The sequence below is a fragment of the Pezoporus flaviventris genome, unplaced genomic scaffold (assembly GCF_033815535.1).
Source record: "Pezoporus flaviventris isolate CSIRO_AGI_PZ_B2104156 unplaced genomic scaffold, CSIRO_AGI_Pfla_v1 ptg000002l, whole genome shotgun sequence".
NCBI classification, from domain to species: Eukaryota; Metazoa; Chordata; class Aves; order Psittaciformes; family Psittacidae; genus Pezoporus; species Pezoporus flaviventris.
The window spans coordinates 9,999,777-10,015,676 of record NW_026892550.1 but is presented as its reverse complement, the minus strand read 5'-3'; the positions used below and the strand labels follow the sequence as shown (position 1 = coordinate 10,015,676).

Here is a 15,900-nt window from a genome sequence, read left to right as displayed (position 1 = left end):
TAAAAATGGGCAAAATAAAGCCTCTAATTTCATAGTGCCTCTAAAAAGTGTTATAGCTGTCACTGCCCACATCACCATTCCAAAACTGAATGAATAATGAAAATTGTGGGTGATCATTTTATGCAAGTTATTTTAAAGAAGCATAAATGAATACACATAAAGTTTAAATTTATAAAGAAATAAAGATTAAAGCTCACCATCATATGAATATTTACATCATAAATACCATATAACCATATCAAGGTTATGATAAATATCACCTTATCAAAGGCCTGCAGCAGAAATTTTTTGCAGTGTCAGTAGGATGCACTGAAATCCCAATAAAATATTAGGAGCTTTATGCACAGTAGGTCATTGGGGGCAGAAAACAGTGGGAAGGAACTAAAGGCTGGAACAGAATTCAGTAGCTCCTGAGAGCCATATCTGCTTAAAATATCCAAAACTGTCAAGGCTGACAGGATAGCAAGCCAGTTTGAAAAAAAACAGTTGCAACAGGAGGTGGAGGGAAATCAAAGAGGAAAATAATAATACTAATAATACTAAACACACACACCCCCTGCCCCCAAACTCTACAGCAATATATAGCTTGGATTTAAAACTGGAAGGCTGGTAACGCTGGTCATGACCTCTTCAGCAAACACCTCCAACTGTAACACTGCAAGACACACCAGAATGTGTTTTTGATGTTTCTATTATTATGCCCACAGGATAGGATGCTCTGGAAAGTGTTAAGACAAAGTCTGAATTCCCACTCTGAGTTCTTCTATTCCAGGACAGAGCTTTAGCCATAAGGCTGCCAGATATTCAGAGGTAAGGAAGGACTCGCAAAAGGACTTGACTCTGAATGGAGCCTGAGTGTCCCCATGAGAGGCAGAGACTGAAGGGATTACCACCCTCCAGTGAACTTTAAGAGGCTGTGATGCAAATTCCTTACCTAAATCAGAGTACGGGTCTGAAAACATGTGCTACCTTCCGGGTGAATATCCTAACATAGAAAAAGTATACAAGAGTCTCACTCCAATTCTTCATGAGAGCAGCTGACTTAAAATAGACATCTAACTCGGGAGACAACAGAGTTCACAAAACTGAGCAGAAACAAGCTAAGGCACAGGAAAAGCTGAAAGACCCTTAGTCTAAATGATTCTTCCCTTTGCTTGCTGACTTCTGAAGCTCTGAATTTATGATTCATGTGACTGCAACCACACTTGCTCCTGAGAGGAAAGATGTTTGTATGCAAAAAGCTCCAATGCTGAGTCACTTTTCTAACACCAGTTACTATCTCAACCAAGGCCTGCAGATAGCACTTGAGGACAGCAGTGATTCATTTTTAACGCCTTTTGTGAGACTGACAGGCAGCCAATACCTGAAGAGGTGACACTCTTCTAAAAAACGCTATGAGTAATGATACTAGAAAACTTAACTAGCAGTCTGTCTATCTTCTAGTTTTGTAACACAATCAATGCAACCATTCCTGATTAAAACCTTGTCCTGTTACATGAAAATCAGACTGTAAATCTACCTGTAAACCAGAAACTTGGGCAATTTAGTTCTCTACAGAATGAAATGCAACAGGAGAACACCCTGAAAGGATTTTTAAGCGAATAACTCAGTAAAATTCAAAAGGCCGAAAGCAGGTCAGAATTAAATAAATGATAATATAGACAGCTAACAGCAGAACTGGGAGCCACTATTAGCAGATAGTCACTCCAAATACACTTATAACACTTCCCAAAAAAGAAGAAAAGCTTATTTTCAGATACAGCCTTAATTTAAACTTGGCAGCTTTGCTCAATTTCATGCTTACCTGACTATAAAGTGCCAATAATGCATCCATTTCTATATTTTCCAGGAGATCTTCAAGCACCACGCAATTCCATTGCTCATCTCTCAAGCTGAAGTGAAAGACAGAATTAATATTGAAGTCTTCCCAGGCGCAACAACTGTATTACAGAAAACAATATCTGAAAGTCATCCATTCAGGAAGCGTGACTTCCTGTCAGCAAAGCTGGGTGAACAGCGTAACTTCTAAAATAAGCCAAATTCTTTTCCCTTCTTCCCTGAACCACCAAACAAACATGACAGCAGAATCTAAGGCTATGCTCTTGCATGCAATTCATATCCAGAGTTGCTCCAATGTGACACGATTCAACCTGTCCCCATCCTCTTTAAATTTCATCACCACAGTTTATGGCAAGTTGTGGATCTTTATTGCTGGAATATAATAGTAAAGAGCTAATTCCCTCACTAGTGGTGGTTTTTTTTAGTTTCTGGACCGAACCATGAAGCCATCCTCGTGTCACTTGGTAAAAGTACAAAATTTGTTTCTTCCATTAAGTTTTCAGGTAAACAGTAAAGGCTAGTTGCTGTTTCTTTGAAGGCATCACTGAGCGATCTCTACAGTAGCATCCACAAATCAGTAACTACATTGAGTAGAGCTCCAGCATGTTCAGAATTGAAACAGCCTTAAGAGTGCTGTAACTCTGCTCAAAGCCTCTCAAAGCCATTTTAAATATATCAATTGTTTCACAGAAATTCCTCTTTGTAATGGAAAACATCCTCTCAGGATCATACATGTATCTTGAAATGTGGTAGGCTTTTAATACTGTACAATACACATAGAAATGTAATACCTAACTCCTGTAACCCTATTGAAGGTAATACAATACTTTGCAATTTTGCACATTACCACCCATTTTTGTTAGGCAACCTTCATGACCAGACAGATATCTCTATATATTTTTTTTTTGGTCACTGATACCTTTACATAAAAATGGGCCAGGGAAAAGTGAAAACTGAGCCTGTCTCTAAGGAAGAGTTTATATATCCTATCAAAAATGACTGTGTGACAGGGAATTCAGTCTACAGTGTGACAGTTGAGATGGAAATTTAATTTAAATTATCTCAGTTAGTTCCCCTGAGCCCTGCAGATCAGGTTGCTACCTATCTTCTTTGGAGTCAAAGGAACAGGACTGAAATTCTTCTCCTCCTTGCTGCTAAGGAGTATTATTATTTTTCCACTATCGCCATCAAGAAATGGTGATTGCCATGCAACACAGCATAATCTATACACAACTAGGTTATTATCATTTCACGTTTCTTATTTCAATATTCCCAAGATTCCTCAGTTATGCTCTGGGCTACATCACAAAAAGGCACTGTTCAAACACATGCATAGTTCCTCCCCAACAGCAGAATATTTAGCATGCTGTTTGTAATTATCTTATGGTTTATAAGGACTGCTTATAGAACCTGAGACCAAAGGACTTACCTTTGCTGATGCAGATTTATAAATTGCCCACATTTATTCATAGCCTGTCTTAGCAGAACTGTCACCTGTCTGTCTGCATTTGTTTCTACAGCTTCACTTGAAAGTCCCAAGCCATCCAGACTCCACCTCTGTCTGCTCATTAGATGGTGCTGCTGCTGAGCTAACTCCTTATGCAACATCTCATACTCCAGCTTCCTGTCAAGTTCTTCAATCTCCTACAGGGTGAAAAGACGTAATGATAAAAAGTCATAATTTAACTTGGAAGAGCGAATTTCATTTGGAGACGAGAAAAAAGATGGTATCAAAATTTCTGATATTATTCATTTCTCATTCTACCCAGCCACTTGCAGTCATTACACTTTCAAATTCATTGCATGGCTTCGCCAAACATGACTTGCAGACCAGGAATATCAGAACAATGCCAAAAGATACGAGTCAATTTTCACTGTGTTAAATGTCAGTGCCCTCTGAAACCTTCCACTGTAGAGGACATCTACAAAGTACACTATCAGCATGGCTCAGATTCAAACAAAAGAATGGCACCATTAGGATTCATCTATAAGCTCTATAAAGCCTCTGAAAAGAGCTTGAGAAACTCAGACTGAGTTAAATCTTAAGCAGATTTAGTTCTACTGAATAAACACCTAATACCAATGAGTTTTATGTGAAAAAACAATAATTCACATTTAGTGTGGTAAAATTAGGGTTAAAATACTATGCTCTTTGGGTTAAACACCAAAGTCTTAATAAGTGGACTTTATCCCTCATGACGAAGATCTTTCTTTGGTCAGAGTCAAACTAGACATCAGAAGGGAAGTTCCATAGTCCACTTTTCCAATGTCATTGTCTGACCTGAACCTTTTAAGTTCCTTAGTATCTCAGTGCCCTATTTCTCAACTTGTATCTGGAGAAAATGCTGAATTTTGATCTATTCCTCCATCCCATCAGCTCTATTCAGACTACAGATTCACTGGAGCACAGCATCTTTAAGTAAGTGTCTGCTTCCTGGTCAGCAAGATTTGACATTAGTGCTTAGATCCAACACCAAAATTGGTTATTAACTAAGATGATTAAGGGAGTGGAGCATCTCCCTTATGAGGAAAGACTGAGGGAGCTGGGTCTCTATAGTTTAGAGAAGAGGAGACTGAGGGGTGACCTTATTAGTGCATATAAATATATAAAGGGGGAGTGTCACGAGGATGGAGCCAGGCTCTACTCAGTGGCAAACAATGATAGGACAGGGGGTAATGGGTACAAACTGGAACACAAGAGGTTCCACTTAAACTTGAGAAAAAACTTCTCAGTGAGGGTGACGGAACACTGGAGCAGGCTGCCCAGGGAGGTTGTGGAGTCTCCTTCCCTGGAGACATTCAAAACCCGCCTGGACACATTCCTGTGTAACATTATCTAGGTGCTCCTGCAGGGGGATTGGACTAGATGATCTTTTGAGGTCCCTTCCAATCTCTAGAATACTGTGAAACTGTGAAACTGTGTAACTTGTTATCTCTAAGGGGATGAAGCAAACTCACAGCCACGTTTGCTTCACTGATTGGCAAAACAATCACTGATGTTGTCAGCATTAGGGCATCCTCTGTAATCTGATGTATTTGTTTTAAAGCAACAGGTGTTAAAATTTGCCAGATAGTTGGACAAAGGAGTTAGACAAAACCACAGCAAGAGAAAGAGGTTTCATCACCAGGAAACAGCCCCTGCAATCCAAGCCTAACAGGTTCTTGAAACAATGCCTAAAATATTTTTTTCTCCAAAATAGGTCTTAAATCAGTTCATGCACACTGGATAAAAAAATCCAGCGTTAGCTACTCCAGGTCTCTCTTCCATCCCTCCTTCAATTCTTTTTCTTCATCTGTTCAAGGACAGACAACCTAAAAGCAACCTCTTCCAAGAGCTGCCTTACTGCATAAAAGGCAGTAACTTCAGATTAAATTATTTTTATAATACTCTGTCTACATAGAATTTCACTATTTTCTACAGATTTTCTACAAATTTAAGCAAAGCTGGAATCATATAAGCATTCTAGCTGCCATGCAAAGAGAAACGCTGTAGAGATGAAAGCATTAAAATTTAACCAGGAGTTTTCACAGCAATAGCTATCTAATGATGCCCTCTAGCAAAGAGGTTTTGCTCTTAAAAACCCATTTTGTCGGTTCGACTCCAGTGCTCTCGCAAGCCTCACTTGGATGACTGCAAACAGCAGATGTAAAAAAAAAAAAAAAATCCTTTTGAATACAAAGCACTGAATTATTAAAAAAGGTTCAGAAAACTGGCACACACCAAGTATATAATAAATACGATGAAGGGAGGCGGCCTTTCCAAAGTTTCTGCTATTTAAATGGTGTAAATGCGCTTGGAGGGAGACAGAGACAGGTAGGAGGCTGTATATATAATCTTTAAAAGCTCAATGACTTAAGCATATCATGTGGTTATGGATTTTACCATAAGGATAGCAATATAACATGGTCAACTTTGTAACAAAGTCATGACAATTTACACACTATCCCAGTCATGACTCACAATCACTTCCCAGTTATCTTCCTTGCAATCGATAAGTCACTAATAATAATTAGCCATCAAAATACACTGTAAATCTCTGGATGCCATTACAATAAAAATAAATCATAATGATGCACAGTCATTCCTGGCTCTACTACTGTTTTTCGCTTTATTCCTTTAACTGAGTGCATTAAAGCACATAATCACAGAAATTAAATACTGGACAACCAGGAGCTACAAATCAGCACAGCTAAATCAAGTCAACTAAGCTACTGTGATAGTTGCTGTCTCCTAAGAGGAATTTTTCCTTTTCACGACTTCATTACTTACAGGGTTGTGTGCTTCTAAAATCTGAATACATTCCAGTTTTGACAGGGCTTTTGACGTGCTCAGTTGTTCGAAGAGCAAAGCTTGCACACTTATGATAGCAGTATACAGCTCCAACATTTTGGATTTTTTAACAGTCTTCTGAAAAGCTAAAGCAGCAATATACTCTCCAAGTTTATTTTCCAGGTCGCGCAGCTGACACTCTTTCTCAAGCAGCAACTCGTGCTTAACCTAAAAAATACCAAACCACAAAAGATAAAAAGGTTAACAGAAAACCTCATGAAAACCTCATCATGCATGCCCATGGTTTTATTACTCTGTAATTAACAAGCAGGTTAAAGCATTGAAGAAATCAATTCTGTTATCTTACAATATAATACATTGCTTTAAAAAGTGCTTTTGACATTAAATCCCAAGATTTTACCGTGTTTAAGTGATCAAAAAAATACTACAGTATGGTCAGACATTTCAAAGAGATCAGGCTTTGTTTTAGGGTAGTCACAACTTTAATATTAAATACAAACCTAAAATAGAGGGTCTATATAATTTTTAATATAAGTAAAAATTAAAAATACAAATAAACCTATGCTTACCTATGTGGTTGGTTAAATGGGAAGATAAAATACATCCCTGTTTTAGCAAAAATACAAACTTTCTAGAAAGACTGTAATTACTAGCAAACTGGTAATAAATACTGACCAATGAAATTCAACCTACTATTCTTTAAACAAATAACCAAAAATCTTATGTAAAACAAAGTTAAACTGTAAATCAAAAGTAATGGATTTCAAACAAGATTAAAACTGGATTGAATGGACATCAAACAGGATTAAATCAACATGATTTAACTCAGTATCTATGTCGCTGCCACACATTTGATGGGACATCCACGGAAACTATCCAAGGGTGAAAGGCAAATACAGCATGTGCAAGCACACGCTCAAATGCAATGTGATTGATGAGCTTTCGACGCTATAGCACTGATATTCATAGTCAGCGATATTGCCACTGTAACCATTTTTCTGCAGCACAGGGTGGACTGCACCCAACTGCAATTACCCTCTTTTACATGCTTCCATTTAAGCTTGACATTTTAAGTCAAAGCCAAGGAAAAGGTACTTATCTGTATGTTTTGTATCCTACAAAATGTGTTTCCAGTGTCATATAGGTATGGATGTCTAAGTTAGGCACTGCTGCATATCTAACACTTGGGTAGATAAATCCTCAAAGTCGGGAAATAATTATCAGTTTAATTTCATTCTCTCTCCCTTTATTATCAACATGGCTCCAAAAGTTGGGACTGTGAGACAGAGAAGACACAGAGAGAGAAAGCACATCCAACCACTGGCACAAGTTGCCTAGAGAAGCTGTGGCTGCCCCATAGCTGGAAGTGTTCAAGGCCAAGTCGGATGGTCCTTTAAGCAACCTGGTCTAGTGTAGAGTGTCCCTGACCATGGCGGTGGGTTGGAACTGAATGAACTTTGAAGTTTCTTCCAACACAAACCATTTTATGATTCTAAGAGAGCTCCAACTCCATTATTTGGTGTTGGTATCAACTACAGCTTTTCACAGTGGACTTAGAATAAAGTTAAGCAAAGAAACAGCCATCTATACACTGCTGGGTATCAGAGGGCAGGGTTTTTCCTCACTACCTCTAAATTATCTTTTGGTCTTGATAAATCTAATCTGATAGGTTTCACAGCATACAAAAAAAAATAGAATTCTCAGAAATTAGCATTTTACAGTATTATGTATTTTAACAGCAGTGCTCAAGCAACAAGTTTACTATCACTGTGGCATCTGAGCACAGACATTCACATTTGCATTCTATGGAAAAGTATTTATCTCATGAAGTTTCAGCCCTGTCTTAAAGAACAGGCAGAGGTCTGCTCTTTGAACACAAAACATCTGTATTTAATTGAGATACCTACACAGTTAATACCTTAGCATGGCAGGCATCCTGTGGTATACCTTTATACACAGAATCCACCTGTCTATGGTTTTGCAAGTCAATAAAATAAGAACAATAAAGACCTGCAAGCATGAACTACAACACTGTAACAGGTCAACCAGAGTCTTTATATATTGTATCTTCTTCCCATTGGCACAAGACCTGATTTTGCCTCTCAGAGTATCTCTGCACAAATAGAGACAGTAGGTACTCAAAACATTAAAACCTTATTAGCTTTCTGTTCATGCTAATCAGAATTACACATTATTGACTCCATTAACAATGAGCCTTAAAGGAGCATTTAAGGAGACTTCCACCAAGTTTTTAGACCAATAAGATGATAAATATGTAACATAATGTGCATGATTTTTCTCTGGAAATTTTGGTAAGAGATCTGCTAAATGCTATTACGTATCATACCAATTCTATTATCCAGTAGATAGAGCGAAATTTAAAATGTGATTTGGAACCAAATATACTTGTGATAGTCTCATGCCCATGTAATATTCCCCAAAGTCTCCATTATATCACCTGGAATGTCCTTGAATGCAATGGATGAAAGGTAACCTTCAGGAAATATTTCCCCCTAATGTGAATTAAACCAATTACAAGACAAGAGTAAGAAATCATTGTACAGACACAAACTGGAGGCAAGATTCATTTTCTTGATATTTTTAACAAACCTCCATCATAAAAGACAGTCACTGCCTTTCAACATTACTGTTGATCTAACAAATTGATCTTGAATAATGCAGGTGTGTGACACTGAATAATAAGTAAGCATACGTGTTACAAATAAACACCTGTGATTTTTGAGTTAAGAGGAGAATTCAACCCCGGGATTGTATTGGAAATACACTAACTAAAATCCTGAACACTAAGCTGTTATTTTTGAACATGCTGGGCAGTGACTGAAGAGCAGAAGAGATGGCCAAAAATGGGAGTTCATGGGAAAAGAGCCGAGATGCCTTCCAGCACTTGCTCAAAAAGAACCCAGAAATACCTATTGCTTGTTTCTATGTTTCACTTATCAGTAGGAAAAAAGTCAATAATAAATGATTATGATGACTATATTTTTATACATATCTTCTACATTCTGTGCAGGTAGGCAAGAAACCTATTAAAGAGAATTTTGGGCCTTTTGTTTTCCTAAAAACAAAACTTGTTTTTTAGCAAAGAGCAAGTAACTTTAGTATCTCATTTAAACTTCCACTTCAGTAGTTGAGAGGCATTCAAAGGTGTAGGCTGTACTCTGGCAGTACTGACAGGAAATCAAAGATAGAAACTTCTGCAGAACATCCTACAGGTCATGACTTTGATATAGATTGCACAAGACTGCCAAGCCCACTCTAACTCAGTTAGTTCTGGTTTATGGTCTACTGTGAGGTGCCGGGGTGGCAGGGGGGTTGGAACTTGATGATCTTAAGGTCCTTTCCAACCCTAACTATTCTATAATTCTATGATTTTAAAAATCCAAAGTGTTACTTCAACATATTCTTATAAACCAGTGATGTAAGACTAAGACCTAGAACTAAGCCTATTCCATACCTCAGAGCCAAGGTAAATATTTAAAACAAAAAATAAATAATTAAAAAAATTACATCTTTCTTCAGAAAAAAAATAATCTTTCTTCAAAAGCCTGTGCACAAATAAGATTCACATTTTTGTTCTGAAAGGCATGTTGAATTTATTGTTGTACTACTGATCACTGTGACACGAGACAATGTTCTCAAAAGCAACTGTCAATTTTCAGAGCTGTATTGTCAGACTGTTAAATTTTTTAAGGTCTCAGTTGTGAAGTTTCCATTTACTTGCCTCCATCCCTCTTTTCATCAGTGAAAGTTGTTCCACTTTTAGGTGATTCTTAAAGAGAATACCAGGAGAAATAGCTTCTAAAGGAAGGCAAGGAATTTGTATCTGATTCAGCCATTCACTCAACACTTAGCTAACAAGTTGCTGTCTAGTAAGATGCTCAGGGAGATTCATCACTACAGCAGACATCACTTTAAGGGGCAATATATGTTAGAAATGAACCAGGCTGGACAACTAATGCCATAAGCCACCTTTCAAAACTTTGGCAATGTTGAGTTTTGATTTGACTTAAAAGCAGGAAAATGAAGATGGATGAGAACCACCAATTTTTTGTTGCAAGAGACTAAATGATTTATATTATGATTTTTATCACAATAGCATCTATTCAAGGAACAGGGGGGAGGAAGGGGAGAGGAAATTCAAGCAGACCCTCCTCACTAGAAGTTTCCAAAAAGACTAATGCTTTAGAGTCTATGTGATGCTCACTATTCAATGTATTATGGCAGCCTCTTAACTAATAAGAATATTGCAACACTACCAGCTTGAATGAGTTGTGACAACATGCGCACACCAAGAGCTCATCTTTCTTTTCTTCCAACTTTTAGTTATATGTCTAAGATATTGCCTACCAAAATACACAAATTTTTACAAGATCTCCAGAAAGGGGAAAATATATGCTTGAGGTATGATTTGTTTTATAAGACAGAAAATTAGTAAGTAATATCTGAAGGCTGCCTTTGTGGTTTAGGGACAGGAAGTGCTCCAAACCTCTAAAAATGTGGAAAATTACACAGAAATGTTTTGACAGGTGTGTGCACACCACTGAATTTAAAGTTCAGCATCAGTTTAAGCTTCTTCACAGGAGGCTCAGTTTCAGACACAAGGATTTTAAATGAATTATACATATTTGAAATCTGGGGATAGATGAATGAATAATGAATACATGAATGGGTAAATGAGTGATCACCTTTAGTGTAAGTTTGAACCCATTAAAATGAATAATGAATAAGGATGGTAATGCAGTATGACAACTCAAGTTCACTTATAAGGAGACACAAAATGTGTATTATAATTGCATCTAAATTAAAAGGCAAGAGATGCCACTGATGAAAGAAACACTTATACTTTTGTCAACCACTTAAATAACAGGGATTTTATATATGTTCAGTATATTCCATAAATCATAAGATTTATGGTCCAAACTGCGAAACTAGGTACTATTTGCATATTACTATGTATGAAGCCATGTGTTAAGCATGCCCAAATACAAGGGATTTGAGGAAAGGCTCAGACAGCTGGGATTGTTCAGCCTGCAGAAGAGAAGGCTCCAGGGCATCCTTACTGAAGCCTTTCAGTACATAAAGTGGGCTTATAAGAAAAATGCAGTCAAACTGTTTTGTTGTGACAGGACAAGGCGTAATGGTTTTAAAAAGAAAGAGGATATAAGGAAGACATTAGTTTATGATAAGGATGTTGGAGCACTGAAACAGGTTTCCTAGACAGGTGGCAGATGACCCATCCCTGGAAATATTCAAGATCAGGTTGGGCAGGGCTCTGAACAACCTGATCTGATGATGTCCCTGCTCATTGCAGGGGGGGTTTGGACTAGATGACCTTTGAAGGTCCCTTCCAACACAAAGTATTTTATGATTCTACGGGAATGATGTTCAGCTTTTTCATTCAGCATCTATTCAACATTATACAGTAAAGTAACTGCTTGTAACCAAATAAAATGTTGCATTATTCAACTGGTACTACTATCCCTAGTCACCTGAGTTTCTTCTGCCTCTTGTCAGCTTTGAAATCACAGCTCTGCAAACAGAAATACATTTGTGAAAACCAAAGCTTGCAAGTACATCTGACTTCAGTGTGACACAGAAAGCAATTTCAGTAGAAGCTGGATCAAATATTAATTACAAACTAAATTATAAACTAGTTATAAACTAATATCCCCTGGCCATTCTTGAAGCCTTTTATTATATCAGAGTACTGCAGTACACTGCTTGATATCATATTATTTGACATATAGTGTCAGACTACTTTGGTGATAGTGAATCCACTCTCATAGGTCTGAACATTTGCTCTTGATTCCACCTGAAACATTCAAACTACACAAAAAAATTGCCAGTGCTGTAAATGCCCTATGATTAGTCCATTGCTTTAAAACACTGACTTTTAAATCCCATATTTAGTTCAGAATAATTGCTAACTAGTTCTGTCTCAGTCCTATATATTACAAATAAAGGGAATAATCTGAAAATATACTTATTTACCTGCAACCTTAAGTCATTTCTCAAGCAAATATTATTATTGGGTTTTGTAAGCCCAGCAGGGAAAATAGACTAAAGAATGAGGCGTTGACGGGTGGAACTAGATGAGCTTTAAGGTCCCTTCCAACCCAAATCATTCTAGGATTCTGTGATTCCATGAATGTTGGCATTTTTACTATTCTGTTTCTTCTGACATAAATTAACTTCTATTTCGGAAAGGAAGAGCTACTTCCTCACGCATAACCAGAAACAGAATCATAGAATCATAGAATAGTTAGGGTTGGAAAGGACCTTGACCTTAAGATCATCCAGTTCCAATCCCCCTGCCACAGGCACGGACACCTCCCAATAAACCATGCCACCCAAGGCTCTGTTCAACCTGGCTTGAACACCGCCAGGGATGGAGCATTCACAGCTTACCCAGGCAAACCATTCCAGTGCCTCACCACCCTCACAGTAAAGAACGTCCTCCTTATATGCAATCTAAACTTCCCCCGTTTTAAGTTTTAACCCGTTACCCCTTGTCCTATCACTAAATAAGACAACTCAAACCAGCTACAAAACACAAAAGTAGATAACGTCTGGTTTTGAAGATTTTCACAGTGAGGTCAATGATTCTCTCAGATGCTCCAAGATAAGGCATCAAACTTCCTGCCGTAGCTTCCCAGCTCATCATCTCCTATGAGTTGTTCTCTGCTGTGCCTGTTTTACCGTGTCACAAAACACACACTGCTGCTGCTTTCATAAGCATTAGCTGGAAACCATTTTACAGCCATCCTGTAGAGAGACAGAACTCGACACCATATGAAGTCTGCAGCAGTGAAAGCAGGTGAAATATAGCAGAGTTGTACTGCTCCATTGTTCTTCTTCCCTGCTTGAACTGGCTATGCAACTTCAGATGGTTAATTTTGAGGAAGACGACAGAAGTGTTCATATGAATGCAAAACTTAGAAGTGTTAAGATTCTAAATGAGGAATGAGGTAAGAAACTCTAGCAGCAAAAGAAAGAAACTCTGATTCTGTGATCAACATGAGGTCAACTGCAATATTTCTGTGTCCTAATGTGGGACACATATTCCATATAGTCCCACCATATAGTGGGAGGTGTCCCTGCCCATGGCAAGGCAGTTGGAACTAGATGATCTTAAGGTCCTTTCCAACCCTAATTATTCTATGATTCTATGATTCTAATGATAAAGTGTGAAGTAACAATCTTCCTTAGTAGTTTAGCCTCCTTACTAGGAAAAGCCCAAAGCAACTGGCTTTTTGTAACTAATGTGCAGCCATACAACGCAAACAATGGGTATGCCAGGTGGTACATATAAAACTTAATGAGGCCTAGGGAAGCTAAATTTCCAATTTTAAAACAAGATTCTAACAAAAATGGCAATATTCATACCAAATAAGTATTCAGTACTTGTAAAAAAATTTAAAAATATCTAAATTTTGGAGGTTAAGGAATAAAAAGCATAGGAAAGAGGTGCAAAACCAGATTTTTGTCCAATTTGGTACTAAAATAGATACTGCAACCATCTGTGAAACTACTTTTTATCTACCAGCGTCACCTGCTTATTCTGCATAGCTGTTATAGCTGTGCACCACCTATGTCTACCACAGTTACCATTGCAATACTCCCCCAATATACAAAAGTAGTATTACCCATATTTTACAAGTGGAAAAGAGAAGGAGAGAAAGGTTAAAGAACACAAACAAGACCTCATGGAACATCTGCTGGCAGAGAAGGTATAATCTTCCAAAATTCCATATTGGCATTGGTCCCACTCATTCCTTAAGGATTGACTATATACTGGGGCTGGTGAGCCTTTTAGAAGATAGATACCCACCAGAATCAAGCTCTCTTTCAATAAGATGTGTACAAATAAACTCAGCCCTTACGCAAGAAGTCTTTGATCTAAGAACCCATTCCAGGCTTTTCAGTAGCATTAGGAGACATTAAAGAACTAAATCTTGCTCAGTGAAGTATGCAGTGAAGCACCTTCCATGTTTTGAAAGCCTAACTAGGAAAGCCACAGGATCTCTGGGCATTATGCAATCATGCATGTGCCAAGTCCCAGAACCACTGGAAGAAAAAAAAGGTGACACATTAAATCAGTTCTGTAACTAAGGTGGAAAAGTTAAAACAAAGTTGAATCTCTTAAACCTGAAACTCAACACCTTTATAAAAGCAGGCAAGAGTAGAAGCATGCATCATGCCACCACACCATATGCCTTTTTATCTGTTTCTTATTCACACATATAGAAAACTGACAGTCATTAATTACTAGAGATTGTTTTAGTAATGTAGAAGACACTTACCTTATTCAAATTTTCATCTTTCACAGAGTCTTCATAAATGAAAATTTTGTCCTGTAAAGATTTCTTCAAAATATCCATCTTATTTCTATTCCTGGATCCATTTTTTTTCACTTTAGAATGCGGCTGTAAGTAGATGAGTACGAAATGCTTTATTTGTAAGAAGTATATGAGGACGCTAATGTTATTACTTGCTATTATTGACAGATCCACCTATTAATGATACACGTCAAGGATGACATTAACTGAGAAAATGTTTCTGAAATGAAGATGCTGCCCTATTCATTCAGAAGACTCCTTTCAGACAAAGTTGCTAATTACCTTTTCTAATTTCTTTCAAAGTAAAATTATATATTCATCCTTTCCATGAAATCTGCTAGCACACAGATTTGATTTTAACAAGGTTTAGCAGTGATAATAAGAGTTTTTAACTGAAACAGTCTCCTCAGCATGGTTAAAATGAACAAAGAATATTAATTTAAGAACTACATTGTTTTTCAAGACACAGTATATGAATCACAACTGAACCATGATAGTATTAAGGGGCAACACTCCATGTAATCAAATTATTCTTGACCTTTATATTTCTTTACAAGAATATCAACTAAGTATAATGTACTCTTGGGGAAATGATAACATCTGTTCAACTATAAGGCTTTACAAAGTCAACTCCTTTCTTTAGTACTTTAGAAATTATTAAGGTCTTGAACTAGGCTAATTCCTACTATAATTAACCCAAGTTAGCTTACATGTTTAGAAAACATAACTGAACCAAATCAAAGCAAGGGAATGTTCTCCTTTTTATGATGTTATCAGATACAATTCATAAAGGAAACACTTCCCCCCTCCTATTTAAAGAATTGAAAATAATTTATGATTTTTGGTTTTACATTTTACTGAAGGAATTAAACATCCTTCACAGAGTTCTTTAAAAAAAGGCTAGGTTTTATAGACAGATTCCTTGTTGGAAATATCTTTCCAACTCTGAGTATGCCTTATCTTCTACATATTTAGATTTGAAATAAACAAACATAAAGAACAACAAAGAAAACGCACCCTAAGCCACAAAACCCAACCCACTGTATATGCCCAACTCTTTTGGAAACTAAAAATGGAAATGAAGCCCAAATTCTTGCTAAGCAAGTCCAACTAATTCAGGAACTTTGGTTTCGCAAACTAACAAGACAATGCATGACATTCCCTTACAGAAACTCCTTGATTTAGTGTCAAATTTAGCACTGTAGGGGCTGCCAGGAAAATCTTCAGTCTATACTGTAAAGGACCCAACTTGTCCCTAGTATTCAGAGCCAGCCTCAGTGCCGCTCAGATTTTTGGCATTTTAGTGGACTCCCCTGCAAGATGCAGCCCCTTTTTGCCACCTGTCTGCTTCCTTGTAACTATGCCACCTTCTTGGGAAAGCTGGAGGACATGCAATCAGCAGAAATAATA

At 37.4% G+C, this 15,900-nt stretch overlaps 1 protein-coding gene across 8 annotated transcripts in view; it reads right to left on the bottom strand.

Moving 5' to 3' along the window:
- Positions 1-15,900, bottom strand: part of EVC2 (EvC ciliary complex subunit 2) — a 437,493-nt gene that overhangs the window by 369,071 nt on the left and 52,522 nt on the right. For all 8 annotated transcript variants that reach the window (XR_009746147.1, XR_009746150.1, XM_061468980.1 and 5 more), the window contains 4 exons: positions 14,455-14,577; positions 6,110-6,337; positions 3,269-3,483; positions 1,805-1,892 (listed from right to left, as the gene is read on the bottom strand). Coding sequence is in view for 6 of the 8 variants with exons in the window: in XM_061468980.1 (XP_061324964.1) it covers positions 1,805-1,892; positions 3,269-3,483; positions 6,110-6,337; positions 14,455-14,577 (654 nt within the window). In the remaining 2 variants the exon portion in view is untranslated. The remainder of the gene's footprint in view (positions 1-1,804; positions 1,893-3,268; positions 3,484-6,109; positions 6,338-14,454; positions 14,578-15,900) is intronic.